At 35.1% G+C, this 14,409-nt stretch overlaps 1 protein-coding gene across 3 annotated transcripts in view; it reads right to left on the minus strand.

Annotated features, from left to right (window-relative positions):
- The window catches only part of ASPH (aspartate beta-hydroxylase), a 111,797-nt gene that overhangs the window by 38,047 nt on the left and 59,341 nt on the right, over window positions 1–14,409 (minus strand). For all 3 annotated transcript variants that reach the window (XM_081952143.1, XM_081952142.1, XM_081952144.1), the window contains 4 exons: window positions 13,876–13,920; window positions 11,024–11,077; window positions 10,535–10,579; window positions 535–570 (listed from right to left, as the gene is read on the minus strand). In XM_081952143.1, coding sequence (XP_081808269.1) covers window positions 535–570; window positions 10,535–10,579; window positions 11,024–11,077; window positions 13,876–13,920 — 180 coding nt within the window. The remainder of the gene's footprint in view (window positions 1–534; window positions 571–10,534; window positions 10,580–11,023; window positions 11,078–13,875; window positions 13,921–14,409) is intronic.

Consider the following 14,409-nt stretch of genomic DNA (forward strand, 5'->3'; position numbering starts at 1 on the left):
TTCAGAAATTTGAAGGGTTGTCTCTTTTGTTTATTTTTTAGCATGAGAACAGCATGCTTCCAAATTGCAAATGCCAGGGAGCAATGGCTTGTGATGCACAGTAGGCAACTGTTTCACCAAGCTTTTAAATTATTATCTTCTTTTGAGGGTTTCTTTTTTTGGGTGTGTGTGTGTGTGTGTGTGTGTGTGTGTGAAAAAGGATATATTTATTAAACCTTAAATAAACAAAAAAGGTTGTAAATCAAGAAGTCTAAATGATATATTAGGGACAAGAGCAGTCTTAAGATTTGCCTGAGTGCCATTTCCAATGGAGAACATGAGATCTGCAGTTAGACAGACCATATAAATCCTAGAATGGATTCCAGATTATTTTTTAAAGATATGATCATTTCTTTTCCAGGTTAGACCCTGTCTTACTTACCCAACCACCACCACCCAAAAAAACCTGGAGAAAAAAATTAGACTATTTCATATCTATCCTTACCAATGCAGGAATTTTAGATTTTTGAACTGTCTGTATTTTCAATTGCTTACCTTTTTCTTTTTGCAGCGTTTCCTTTTCACCATCTCCTGGAATAGGTAAAGCGATTTCTTATCATCTTGATCCTTTTTAAATGCAAGTTCATGTGTATATTCACTAAATTATTAAAATGCTGTCTTTAAATAAATAGCATGTAATCATAATGTGCACAGAGTAAAATATACATGTGTTGCTAATTAAGGATGTACAAAGTTTAAATGGGTTGCTTTGTTTTGATGATACTTTTGAGCAAAGCATTCCTTTGAAATGCTTCCAAAAGCAGTGTGCTTTCTTCAGCTTTTAATATCAAGCTGGCTGCATTGATTTGCTTTGCTTCACTTCTGAGGCTTCCCCTGGTAACACCAATATATGGAAAAAAGCTTTTGCCCATGTTAAAGCATACTACTGAATATTACTGCTGGCTATATGAACTGCTGGCTGAGGCTTTGAGATGACACAAAGTACTATTACCATCATCAACAGAATCACAATACATCTGAAAACAAAGTTTGAAATAGTTGTCCTTTTCAGATGGAATCCCAGTCTTGATCAGTTTCCTATATAAAAGCATATTTGCTACTCAAATATTCAGTTTGGAGAGTTTCTGCTTATGAAATGTTCATACCAAATCACATTTATAAAACAAGTTAATGAGTTTGCTTAAATTATCTGAATACAGTGGGGCAAAAAAGTATTTAGTCAACCACCAATTGTGCAAGTTCTCCCACTTAAAAAGATGAGAGAGGCCTGTAATTGGCATCATAGGTAGACCTCAACTGTGAGAGACAAAATGTAAAAAAAAGACCAAACAATCACATTGGCTGATTTGGAAATAATTTATTTGCAAATTATGCTGGAAAATAAGTATTTGGTCAGTATCAAAAGTTCATCTCAATATTTCGTTATATATCCTTTGTTGGCAATGACAGAGGTCAAACGTTTTCTGTAAGTCTTCACAAGGTTGGCACACACTGTTGCTGGTATGTTGGCCCATTCCTCCATGCAGATCTCCTCTAAAGCAGTGATGTTTTGGGGCTGTCGCTGGGCAACACGGACTTTCAACTCCCTCCAAAGGTTTTCTATGGGGTTGAGATCTGGAGACTGGCTAGGCCACTCCAGGACCTTCTTACGAAGCCACTCCTTCATTGCCGGGGCAGTATGTTTGGAATCATTGTCATGTTAAAAGACCCAGCCACGTTTCATCTTCAATGCCCTTGCTGATGGAAGGAGGTTTGCACTCAAAATCTCACAATACATGGCCCCATTCATTCTGTCCTGTACACGGATCAGTCGTCCTAGTCCCTTTGCAGAAAAACAGCCCCAAAGCATGATGTTGCCACCCCCGTGCTTCACAGTAGGAATGGTGTTCTTTGGATGCAACTCAGCATTCTCTCTCCTCCAAACACGACGAGTTGTGTTTCTACCAAACAGTTCTATTTTGGTTTCATCTGACCACATGACATTCTCCCAATCCTCTTCTGGATCATTCAAATGCTCTCTATCAAACTTCAGATGGGCCCGGACATGGACTGACTTAAGCAGGGGGACACGTCTGGCACTGCAGGATCTGAGTCCCTGGCGGCGTAGTGTGTTACTGATGGTAGCCTTTATTACGTTGGTCCCAGCTCTCTGCAGGTCATTCACTAGGTCCCCCCGTGTGATCCTGGGATTTTTGCTCACCGTTCTTGGGATCATTTTGAGCCCACGGGGTGAGATCTTGCGTGGAGCCCCAGATCGAGGGAGATTATCAGTGGTCTTGTATGTCTTCCATTTTCTAATTATTGCTCCCACAATTGTTTTGTTCACACCAAGCTGCTTGCCTATTGCAGGTTCAGTCTTCCCAGCCTGGTGCAGGTCTACAATTTTGTTTCTGGTGTCCTTTGACAGCTCTTTGGTCTTCACCATAGTGGAGTTTGGAGTGTGACTGTTTGAGGTTGTGGACAGGTGTCTTTTATACTGATGACAAGGTCGAACGGGTGCCATTGATACAGGTAATGAGTGCAGGACAGAGGAGCCTCCTAAAGAAGAAGGTACAGGTCTGTGAGAGCCAGAAATCTTGCTTGTTTGTAGGTGACCAAATACTTATTTTCCACCATAATTTGCAAATAAATTATTTCCAAATCAGCCAATGTGATTGTTTGGTCTTTTTTTTTACATTTTGTCTCTCACAGTTGAGGTCTACCTATGATGCCAATTACAGGCCTCTCTCATCTTTTTAAGTGGGAGAACTTGCACAATTGGTGGTTGACTAAATACTTTTTTGCCCCACTGTATATCTGAAAAAATATCTAACATACTTTTCAGAGTATAAGAAGCCCCAAGATTTTGAAGAGGTAAATTTAAAAAAAAGTGTTTGCACTCTGCAGACCTCCCAAACCCTCTGCACATCTCATTTTTTGTGAAAAATGGACATGCAGAGTTTGAGAGGCCTGCAAAGTGCTGGGGGGGGGGGTGGCAAAAATGAGAAAAAACGGCCCATGTTTTGCAAAAACTGGCCCATTTTTTGCCAAAAAGGGGCCATGCATAGCCTTTAGGAGACTTGTAGAGTGCTCAGGGGGGGGGGGACGAGTAAAAAATGGCCTCTTTTTTGCTTGTCTTTACCCTCCCCAGCCCCCAGGAACACTTTGCAGGCCTCCCAAACCCGCTGCACGTCCATTTTTATGAAGGGACAGGGTTTCAGGAGGCCAAAAATGCTGTATTCAATGTATAAGATGCACCCTCCTTTTTAGGGGGAAAAGGTGTGTCTTATACTCTGAATATACCGGAAAATACGGTAATCAAAGTCAAATCAAATTTCTTAATTTTTTTGTTGTGTTAAATGAGCTCAATTTTACAAATTAACTGTTATCCTAAATTGAATTTTGTATGGTTTGTTTAAATTTGCTTTATATGTCTTCAATACTATTAGTTCTACAGAGATTGCTATACCACTTTTAGGAAGGCACCATTTGTTATCCAGGACATAAATTAAGGTGCCTATCAGTGAACAGACAAGATAAATTCAATTCTAATTACTACATTATCTATCTCTCTTCTTTCTTTCTTTCTTTCTTTTCTTTCTTTCTTTCTTTCTTTCTAAACAATCAATTTTTTTCAAGAAGCAGTCTGGGTATACAATATAATATATAAACAAATAAACATAATTTGTGAAATAAATTCAGCAATGGTTAGCTAGGTTTAGTTCTACAGCACATGCTAGGAATTCTGTGCAGTAACCTTAAACATAATCTATCTTTATGTCACAAGTCTCTGTAATGTCGATATGAAACAAATGGTCCTAATTTGTTAAATAACAGTTTGAGTTATTATACCTTTAGTATAATACAATTCATGACATATTCTGGAAATAATAGTTAAGGCCATATTATGTTTTATTTTCTTTCTGTTTCCCTGAATTGTTTCTAGCTCTGCCTTCCTCCTGAATGGTCTTTTTCTAACCTTTATAATGATTTAATGACCAATCACTAAAGTGTATAACAGTATTTTTTTAAAAAAAATAATGACTCGATTCATCAATGTTCTTCTGTATTTTATTGCAGCAAATGTTAATACAGAAGAAAAAGTACATATTTAACAGTCCCCTTCACCTTGTCTCCATGGCACACTTATGTAAACAAGAAAAACATAGTAGCATTAACAGAAAGTTTGATCACAGCACAATCATCTTATCCCAACATTTCAAAAATAGAGTCATCGTACAAAAATTCAATTTATTTTACCCAAAATAATCTTAATTATCCTTAAAATTATGGCTTTATAAAATGTATTGCTGTCATTTAGAAATGTACAATTTTAATTCCATGAAGAATAATACTTTGCCTCCATCTGTATGAACAGATTGTTTCCTAAGTATTATAAATGTATACGGCATAGTCCCTCTAGCACAGTGTTCTCATTTGCTACAGCACCTGTGCATACACAATGAATAGCTGATGGGAACTCTTTCATAGATGGAGAGATTGAGAAGAAGAGAACAAATCCACAGAAATACCTGATAAAGTACTACGTACACACTCAAACTATGTAGTCCTTACTATCTTGGATTTCAACATAATAAAAATGCACTGCATTTATCTCTATTTTTTCTCAAAAAATCAAATTACAACCAATCACTTCCTAAAATATATAAGCCACATATTCTATTGCTATTCTAGTGAACCCTCAAAGATTCAAATAGTATGTATTTCCTACCAAAATCTCAGTTTGAAATGTAACTGCTTTTTATTTTTTTCTGAAAGAATATCTTTTAATTATGCAGCAGACTGAGAACAATTCTCTTACACACTGCCTCAGTTAATATTCATCTTTTGTAAGAAGACTAAATATTTATTAAGAAATCTATGTAATAAGTTTTTGGTAAAGCAGGTATAAGCAGTAATGCTTAAACTGTAAGCCTAAAATCATTTACTTTTCAATCTTATTTACAGAAAAAGTTCTGATTATTATAAGAAGTTACAAAGACAATATCAATATTTAATTGCCTAGCATTTTATGTGAAACTGTAGCAGAGATAATAATGAAGCCAAAAGAAGAAGGAAAATCCTTGTGTTTCAATATTAAAGTTTCACTAGAAGAATCAGTCCATTAAAACATAAAAAAGTAAAAAATATATTTAGTGATCTTCTTGGAATAGGCCCATGATTGAATTATTTGCTTTATCTGGGCTAATGTCAGATAAATAATGGCATACAAAATTAGTATGTAGAAGTCCAAGTCAAAATTATTTCACAGTCCTATTTCACTAGTTTTTTTGCCAGAAGGCAATACCATAATATTTTGTTCACATTTTAAAACTTTGTAAAATCAGATTACATCCATAATTTACTGTTACACTATAAATAGCACATTTACAGTTATGTGAACAGCACATATTAAGATTTAGATAAAACTGTTTGTTCACTAATAAGGGGAGAGGTAAAAAAAAACTGTTATATACTAAATGCTACAAAAATGTTAAAAGTGAATATTAGTATTCTAAATATATGCTAAAGTTAATTGGCATACTAAAAGGTCAACTATGTGCTATGGCGCTATGCCAGTGGTTCTCAACCTGTGGGTCGGGACCCCTTTGGGGGTCGAACGACCCTTTCACAGGGGTCGCCTAAGACCATTGGAAAACACATATTTTTAAAAAAATATGGAAAACATAAAATAATCTTATGGTTGGGGGTCACCACAACATAGGAACTGTATTAAAGGGTCACGGCATTAGGAAGGTTGAGACCCACTGCGCTATGCAATCCTTCACTGTTTTAGGAATTTTCAGAAGTATCTTTTGCATTTCTTGGATCATTTTAAGAAAGAAATTTGCCATGCATATTAAGTACTTTTAAAAAGGTTTCACATTTTTATGTTATATTAGTAGTTATGGGAAATGAATTAAAATGGAATTTCTAAATGGAATGGTCTCATAAAGTAATTTGTAAAACACTTTTTAGTGTCTACCTTCCACCACTAATTTTCTGAGCTCCATTAATTATGTCATAGAAAAAATTAACAAACATCTGCTGCCACTGTGTAGAATATGGTTTAGGCTGGTCCTCCTGATGTAGGGAGTCTTTTTGAAGCGTTAAGTATCTGAAAAAATAAGGGGAGATCTAAATTAGAGGACCAACCATAAAACAGGTGATTTAAAAATAATCTTTAATATAAATATGCAACTTTGTAATATAGTTAATTTAGCTATGTGTTATTAGAAATACTGTTTAATTAAGCACAAAGTTGCTACCTAGGGGAAAAGGTAGGCAATAACAGAATTAAAGGACACTCCCTTCAAACTGAAATGATCACAGAAATCCAACAATCTTTTACCCGACCTCTCTTTGAGACACCTATTAGATATACATTAAAAAAAACACCCATTATGATGGGAAAAGCACATGTGGAAGGAAAATTATCCAACATACATTCATATTTATGAAAGCTGGAGTACTTGAAGGATGAACAAATTGGACATTGTGGCAGAAGGTTTGAAAAAGTAGTTTATATGTATACTGAAGGGCAGAAGGAATAATGAAGTTGAAAACAAATAGACTGGAATTAGGTCTTTATCTCCAAATCACAATATATTATTTCTGCTACCAATCTTCAAATTGTGAACATGAAGATAGAAAAAAATGGCAAACCAATGTTTAAATAGAAAAGACATCTAAAATTACTTATATTCTCCTCTGTTTTATCATGTCAAACATTTCACATAAAGAGATATACCTTCAAATGGCACAAAACTGCCAAAAAGAAAGAGTCTAGGCAAATATCATGCTGGAAATGGTAGGAATTAAACACATACAAGATTAAGTAAGATGTCTGTGCAAGGGTATTGATAGCATCAGATATGGAACCATTATGGATGCCTCAAGACCAAAACCACAGAAATATGAGTAGTTTATTTCCTGGGGTCTTTTGAGAAAAAATATGAGAATGGAGCTACAAATCCATGTGCCAGTTAACTTTCAAATATAAGTCAGTTGTAACCGAACTAAACATTCATATTTAGACACTGTAACAAAATAAGATGCAGTAGAAGGAGCTGTATCACCAAAACTACTGTTGAGATGCATAGCAATTACTCTATAAGCTGTCCACAAAGCTTTCACATCAACTCAACTTCACATCTAGTTAAGAAGGTAAGATTCATTCAAGCAGTTGTCCAATCTTGCCTCCTAGTCCCTCTATAGCCAAGCTAGATATGTGTCCTAATCCTAAGAAGAACCATCTCCCTGATATATTTCTCAGCATTTATATTGGGGGAAGGAGCTATGCTATAAAATGCAAACTAAGTCATGTATACCTGAATACCTAAAACACCTACATTAATTAATATAGATATTTTATTACTTATATATTAATACTTTGTGTTTTCCTGACTAACCCATAAAAGGAACATCTTTTACAACAAAATTTTGTCATATTCTATTTTTAGAGATATGTAAATCCATACAATAGTTATTGAATATACATGGTAAGACTTTTAAAAAAATCAAGTTTACTTACAACAATAAATGAAAAATATCAACATCAACTTCATAGTTTGAAGCCACTAATAACACCCTAACAGCTATTTTCTATAAACTCTTGCTCTTGATTACAAGAAGATAGATATACACAAACAAGGAATTTATATATGCAGCCAAAATCTTTTTAGCTGGTAGAGGGGAGGGGAGAAGAAAATACACGTGATTTCTGTAGGCATTCTCTTGCGTCTGATTCATTCCCTCCTTCTTTGCAGAGTGGAAAGATTGGAGAGGAAAGGATTTCAAGATTATAAGCAGGCACACAATGGGGAATATACTGGATGTTTGCTGAGTGTATTCACAGCAGCCTGCTATTGTTTTCAAGGTGTATTCCTCATCATGTACCTGCTTACTATCTTGTAAACCCTTGTTCTCCACTGAATGTCAAATACAAACATTAATTCCTTTCTTATTAATTATATCAACATCTGAGTGAGTATTCGAAAGGGTCAGGAAATTTAGGAGGCAAACAAAAGCAAAAGGTGTGAAACTAATTGTCTTGTCAGTTTTGAAGTAGATATCCTAGCATTGTTTCTGAGAGAAGCATTGCAGGGAAGTGAAGAAAAGGAAAGCACAGTTGTGGCTATATAATTGACCACTTAGTGACTATTTCACATAGCAGCTCCAACCCAGCTGTGATCACTAAATGAGGACTCTTATTTAGCCATGATTCAAAGTTTGACTTTTATTGAAGACTGAGCTGATTGAAGAGACGTGGAACGGCTGAGGTAATGAAGAACAGCTTTATTTAACAGAACCAGCTAACAGGTAACTATATACAGAGTTCAGCACCTTGTCCTGCTTGACAGCTATTTATACAGCAGCTGTCAAGCAGGGCAACCAATAGGAATGGTGTAAACAGCCGGCGCTCAGCCAGCCGCGCCTTAGCCAATCAGGCACAGTTCAGCTGGAGCCGGATGTCATTCGTAAGTAGAGGACCCGCGGCCGGTCGTAAGTCGAGGACTTAGGACCGGTCGCAAGTCGAAGACTTACATTAGGATTTAACAACTTTCACTTGGCATCTGACAGTATTTCTCCAGCTGAGCCTTTGCTTCAGGATGGTCAGTCTTAAGAATCAGGAAGCCAGGATTCAATGGAGGCTGATCACCATAAGGATCTCCTGTTCAACTGGAGCAGTCAGACAATGAGGCACAATCTCCAAGCCTCAAGTCTAGACAAATCCTAAGGTGACCTGAGCAACATTCCCTAAGGAGGCTTCTCACTAAGAAAAGGGCAAGGCATGTGTAATTGTAGCCAGTTGGCTAACTAGCTTTAACTAGCCCCTTTGCTTGCAGTCTTTGCTAGAGACATTTGTTTAACTTTCTAGTTCTTGCTTTTTGTTCCCGACATTAACCACTGGACCAACTAACTACCCAATTTGGCATCCTGTGACGCTTGGAATGTATTTGGTCTATGTTACTATTTTTTGGACTGTTCAGGCAAGCCGTCTTAGAGATTTGACTCACACTGCTGACTGTTATCTGTTTAAAATTCAGTGCCAGCTTTGAATACTGTAAGTGTGTGTGTGGGCATATCAGCAACCCTGAAACAGAACATTACCTGTACCAAACTATTACTATTTAATAGTATGGATAATCCATACCACGATGAATAGAAATTGCCAGATTCTTATTACTGCTAAAATTTATGTGTGAATATTAGCTAAAATTAAATGCAATGCAATTTTCTCATTTAAAATTAAACTATTTTTTAAAACTGAAAGAAATAATACTATTAAACAAATAATTCCTTCTGTAGATTTTTTTAGGACAATAAATGAACATTACACATAAAAAACTCCAACTGACACTCTATAAGCCATAATTTCCCTCACATGAAAAATGAAACATTAAAAAAGTGATTAAATAGCCATTTCACTTCAGTTCTTGGAAGATCTATAAGTATTAATATACTTTTCAGTTCAAAAATAGAAACTTCAAAATTTGTAGTAGAGAAAGAATATAGAAAATGAAAGGGGTTTCTGGAATTTCAGTTCAGTATATTTTCCAATCTTGAAAAACATGCAAAACTGGTTGTTTAAATGAAACCACATTTCCTGTTTCCTGGCAATCAACTTTCTAGTAAAAGGCTAAATTTATAGGAAATAATTCCGTAATTATCCATGCGATCACACACATTAAACTGCCCTGTGACGTGTCTATCCCTTGTTAAAGTACTGCTTAGAATTCATACTAATAGGAGCCACAAACCTAGAAGATTTGAGGTGATTTTGCTATATTGTGAATGGAAAAGTGCAGTGAATATAGGAGAGATAATAAGTTATGCCATATCATATTTTGCTATACATCTCATAAAATATGGCTGTTACATGCCACATCAATAACTATGTGCTTTCTAGGAATGTATTTTGAAAATTAAAATACTGTATAAATTTATTATGTCATAAGATTTGAAAAGTTCCTATTGCAGCTCAGTAGCTCCCAAAAATGGTCATAACTTAACAGTTTTCTAAAGACACGTGTTTTTTATTGCAGGAAGTTATCTGTTTAATGGTATCTATGATCCTATTTTATACTTATCTCATTTTTAATATAATTTTTGTCCAATTCAAAGACTTTATGTCTGGCCTCCTGTGTTTAAATTTAATGGTTTTATCTAAACCATTATTTAAAGACTAATCAATATTTTTAAAAATGTATCTATCACCATCCGTTTTATTAAATGATGTTATTAAATTAGATGTTGAATTGTTAATCTGAACAATGAAAAAATATAGGATTCTTAGGAATAAAAAAGTAAAAAGCTATAAATACATAAAAAATCAACCATTTTATTGATCAATATCAATAAAAATGAGAATTATTGCCTTGTTCTAATAATTCCTGAACTCTATGGTTCGGTATTTGTCAAGAAAAAATGTTATCTTTTTAACTTCGGCTACAAACCTCAAATTTGCTCATTTATGTAAAATGTGTCTTATGTGTCTTACGAGCACCGTGCTACTTCTAATTAAAGATAAGAATGTGAAGAGGTAACTTACCAATTACATCATCCTCTGTATAATCTTCTGCGTGAACAGGAACTTCTGTAATTCAAAGTTTTTTAGTCAATTATTATGAAACAAGCTTGCAGGTGTTATTATAACATTCTAGGATTACTAAAACTATCTTTTTTCAGAAATGAAATGGTGCAAATATACACGGCAAAGAAGAGTAACATTCTGCCAAAATTGGGTTTATTTAAACAATCCATAGACAGATTGTTATATTTAATAGTTATATCGGCAACTGCCAATTGTTACTATTTACATTCATGCTGTATATTACTGTTCATGGACAACTTCTAGTGTACACAGTAATTTTCTTGATAAAAAGTAACTCAAATGAACATTGTTATAAAATAATTCTCCTTACCACATAAATATAAAAGCAGAAAATATATTTATGTATTTTAGCAGCAGCTTTGGTCACATACTACTAATGCTATTGTATACAAAGTACTAATTTGAATGGACAAATATTGTACCAACCTGTATCATGTCGCTGATCAGCCACATGATCATCTTTATGTTTCTCCTCGTGTACTATGAACAAGTTGGGGGAAAAATGGTATTTTTAAATTATGTAGACTTGTTTCTTGAAATAGGCTCCGTAATTTCAATAAAAGAAACTGATAAGTAATAAGTATTACAGTATATGTAACCTTATTCTGAATTATCAGGGATAGATTAAACAAATTATATAGAGTATAGCAAAATAAAAAACAGAGATCAAATACAAAATAGCAACTGCTAACCATACCACCCCAACCAACGTAGTGTCTGGTCTAGATGCACATATCACCTTTAACATTAACAGAAACCAAAAGATTAGAGTCACAGGGAAATGGAAATTTTAAATGTTCCCCAACTTGCTGCAAAGGAATGCAAAATGAAATGATGGGTAGGAATTACGTTCCAAATTTGTCTCACTTAACCCTTGCTGTTGAAGTGATTAATGTTCTTTGCAGGACTTCCTTCAATTAAAATTTTACCTCTTTTTTGCTTCTTTATATCTCAACTTACAACTTCAACTTTAGTTCTCAACTTAAAACCACAATTTAGCCCAAAGTTTCTGTTGCTGAGAAGATAGTTAAATGAGTTTTTATGACTTTTCTTGCCAAAAGTGATTTACTGCAATTGTTAAGTTAGTAATGCTTTTGTTAAGTGACTCTGGCTTTCCCATTGACTTTGCTTATCAGAAGGTCGCAAAAGATGATCACATGTCCCCCATCATAAATACAGGTCAATGGCCAATTTTGATCAGGTGACTATGGGGATGCTGCAACAATTCTTAAGTGTGAAAAACGGTCATAAGCAGTGGTGGGTTTCAAATTTTTTAGAACCTCTTCTGTAGGTGTGGCCTGCTTTGTGGGAGTGGCTTGCCAGCCATGTGACTGGGTGGGAGTGGCTTGCCAGCCATGTGACCGAGTGGGAGTGGCTTGGCCATCATGTGACTGGGTGGGCGTGGCCAACTTGTAAAATGTGGTGAAACTCACTTAACAACGCTCTTGCTTAGCAACCAAAATGTTGGCTCAAAAAGTCTGGCATTTGAAGCACGCAAGTCTTAAAGCTGTCAAGTTACAAGACCCTTGCACCCCTAACCCTTTAGAAAAAAAACCTCCAGGGGTGTTCAAATTTGACAGCTTTAAGACTTGTGGACTTCAACTCACAGAATTCTTCCTCCAGTCATGTTGGCTCAGGAACTCTGGCATTGAAGTGTGCAAGTCTTAAAGCTGTCAAGTTACAAAACCCTTACACCCTTAACCCTTTAGGAAAAAAAACCCCAGGGGTGTTCAAACTTGACAGCTTTAAGACTTGTGGACTTCAACTCCCAGAATTCCTCCTCTCACTCTTCATCTTGATGATGTGCGGATGGGCGGGAGCTGGAACTGGTTCTAAATGGCACTGTAGATTTGTGGAACCTCTTCTATAGAAGAGGTTAGAACTGGCAGGAGCCCACCCCTGGTCATAAGTCACTTTTTAAATGCAATTGTAACTTGGTCACTAAACGAATGGTTGTAATTCAAAGACTACCTGGACATATCAAAGCTTGGATCCCAGAGCTAAATGTTTGCAACACGTTGACTTAAGAACATACATTTACTGTTTCTTTCGGTTTTTCCTGATAATTCATAATGCTCTCTTTCTCACTCAAGCAAGAATTAATTCACAATCTATTCCCAAGGACTTCACACATAATAATGTGTGCTTATTTGCACACATTCAAACATATAAAACAGAAATAAACACCAAGGAATATACAAATGTGAATGCTTTCGAGAGGAATAACCACACTTGGTTAAAACTGGTCAAAATGTACAACATCTCTATAGGTAGTCCTCAACTTACAATAGATCATTTAGCGACCATTTGAACTTATGATGGATCCCCAAACAACAACCCGGTTACAACAATCCTATACCTGCTTCCCCTGCAATCATATGGCTGCATTTCAGTCACTTGACTGTCTGTCAACATTCACAGTTGTTTGCAACATCTTGCAGTTACATGACCACAATTTATAAAGTTTTTGCCAAAACCTGGTGTTTACTTCCTGTTTTTAGAAAAGTGCCCCATAATAACCTCTTAACGACCATGCATTTGCTCAATGACTGTGCAAGCACTTAATGACAATGCTGAGTGGTTTTAACAATTGCCCCCCAAAAAGTCAATGAAGAAGTCAAAAAAAGGTCACCGAAGGTTTCTCTGCAGGGATGATTAGAATGAAAGCTTTTAGTCTTTTGTAAGGTTTTGTAAAACCTACCTATGTTCCCATGCCCAGGAGCTAAATGTGTTAAGGGCCCTATTTCCTGGCACATTGCTAATGGTCCAAATGTCTGGTCTACTATCTGTATGTATGTACTGTATGTACTGTATGTACTGTATGTATGTATGTATCTATGTATGTAGTTAGTTAGTTAGTTAGTTAGTTAGTTAGTTAGTTAGTTAGTTAGTATTTTTATTGTTTTAAAATATTTTTAGTATTTCAATTGTAACATATTTTTGAATTGTAAGCTGCCCAGAATCACTGACTGAGATGAATGGCTATGGAAATTGAATGAATGAATAAACAAACCAATTAATTAATAATTGGTTTGGACATGTGATAATCTGCTTTATGACTGTCACCATTGATGATTGCAATAGGCAGGCTTCATTGTGGTTGTACGTCAAGGACTATATTCATTGGTTCCAAATTATATGGTGCAGCTTTCTTGCAATACTGCATTTGTTTATTCCAAAATTGTTTGTATAAAATGCATATAAATGAACAACCATATATTTATAATAATAATTTCTTTTTCAGTTCTTTTTATCTTAGATAATTTATGGATATATACCTGATTGAACAGGTTCAGTAACAGAATCTGAAACATCTGCATCACCTAAGGAAACAATAAAATCTCTATTAATATATTATTATGGAAAACTCATAAGGCACAATAAGGCATATTTCAACAATGATTTTTTTAGATTGTTGCTGAAGTGAATAAAGTCATGTCCTTGCCATCCAAAATAGCTAATGTGATGAATAAGGCTTTTTCCATACTCTTAATGGTAACATTTGCATATTTATTTGATATAAAGCTGTGCATTTCAGGTTACAGCATTTAAAAGCACTATAAATAACAGAGTACAATATAAAAACATAGTTTTCCTTTTTACTGATATATGTTAATATATTTTATTAATATATGTAAAATATATTTAAGTGTGGCCATAATTTTCATCGCAGTTTGGTTTTAACAAGTAACAATAGGAAAACCAGTGCCTGTCAGGTTGTTTATTCGGTTCAATGGGTATTCAACAATCCTTTAAAAAAGGAATATTTCATCTATTTCTCTAAACTTGAAGTGTTCAAATATTTCAACACT

This window comes from Natrix helvetica (assembly GCF_964273705.1).
Source record: "Natrix helvetica genome assembly, chromosome: 4".
NCBI classification, from domain to species: Eukaryota; Metazoa; Chordata; class Lepidosauria; order Squamata; family Natricidae; genus Natrix; species Natrix helvetica.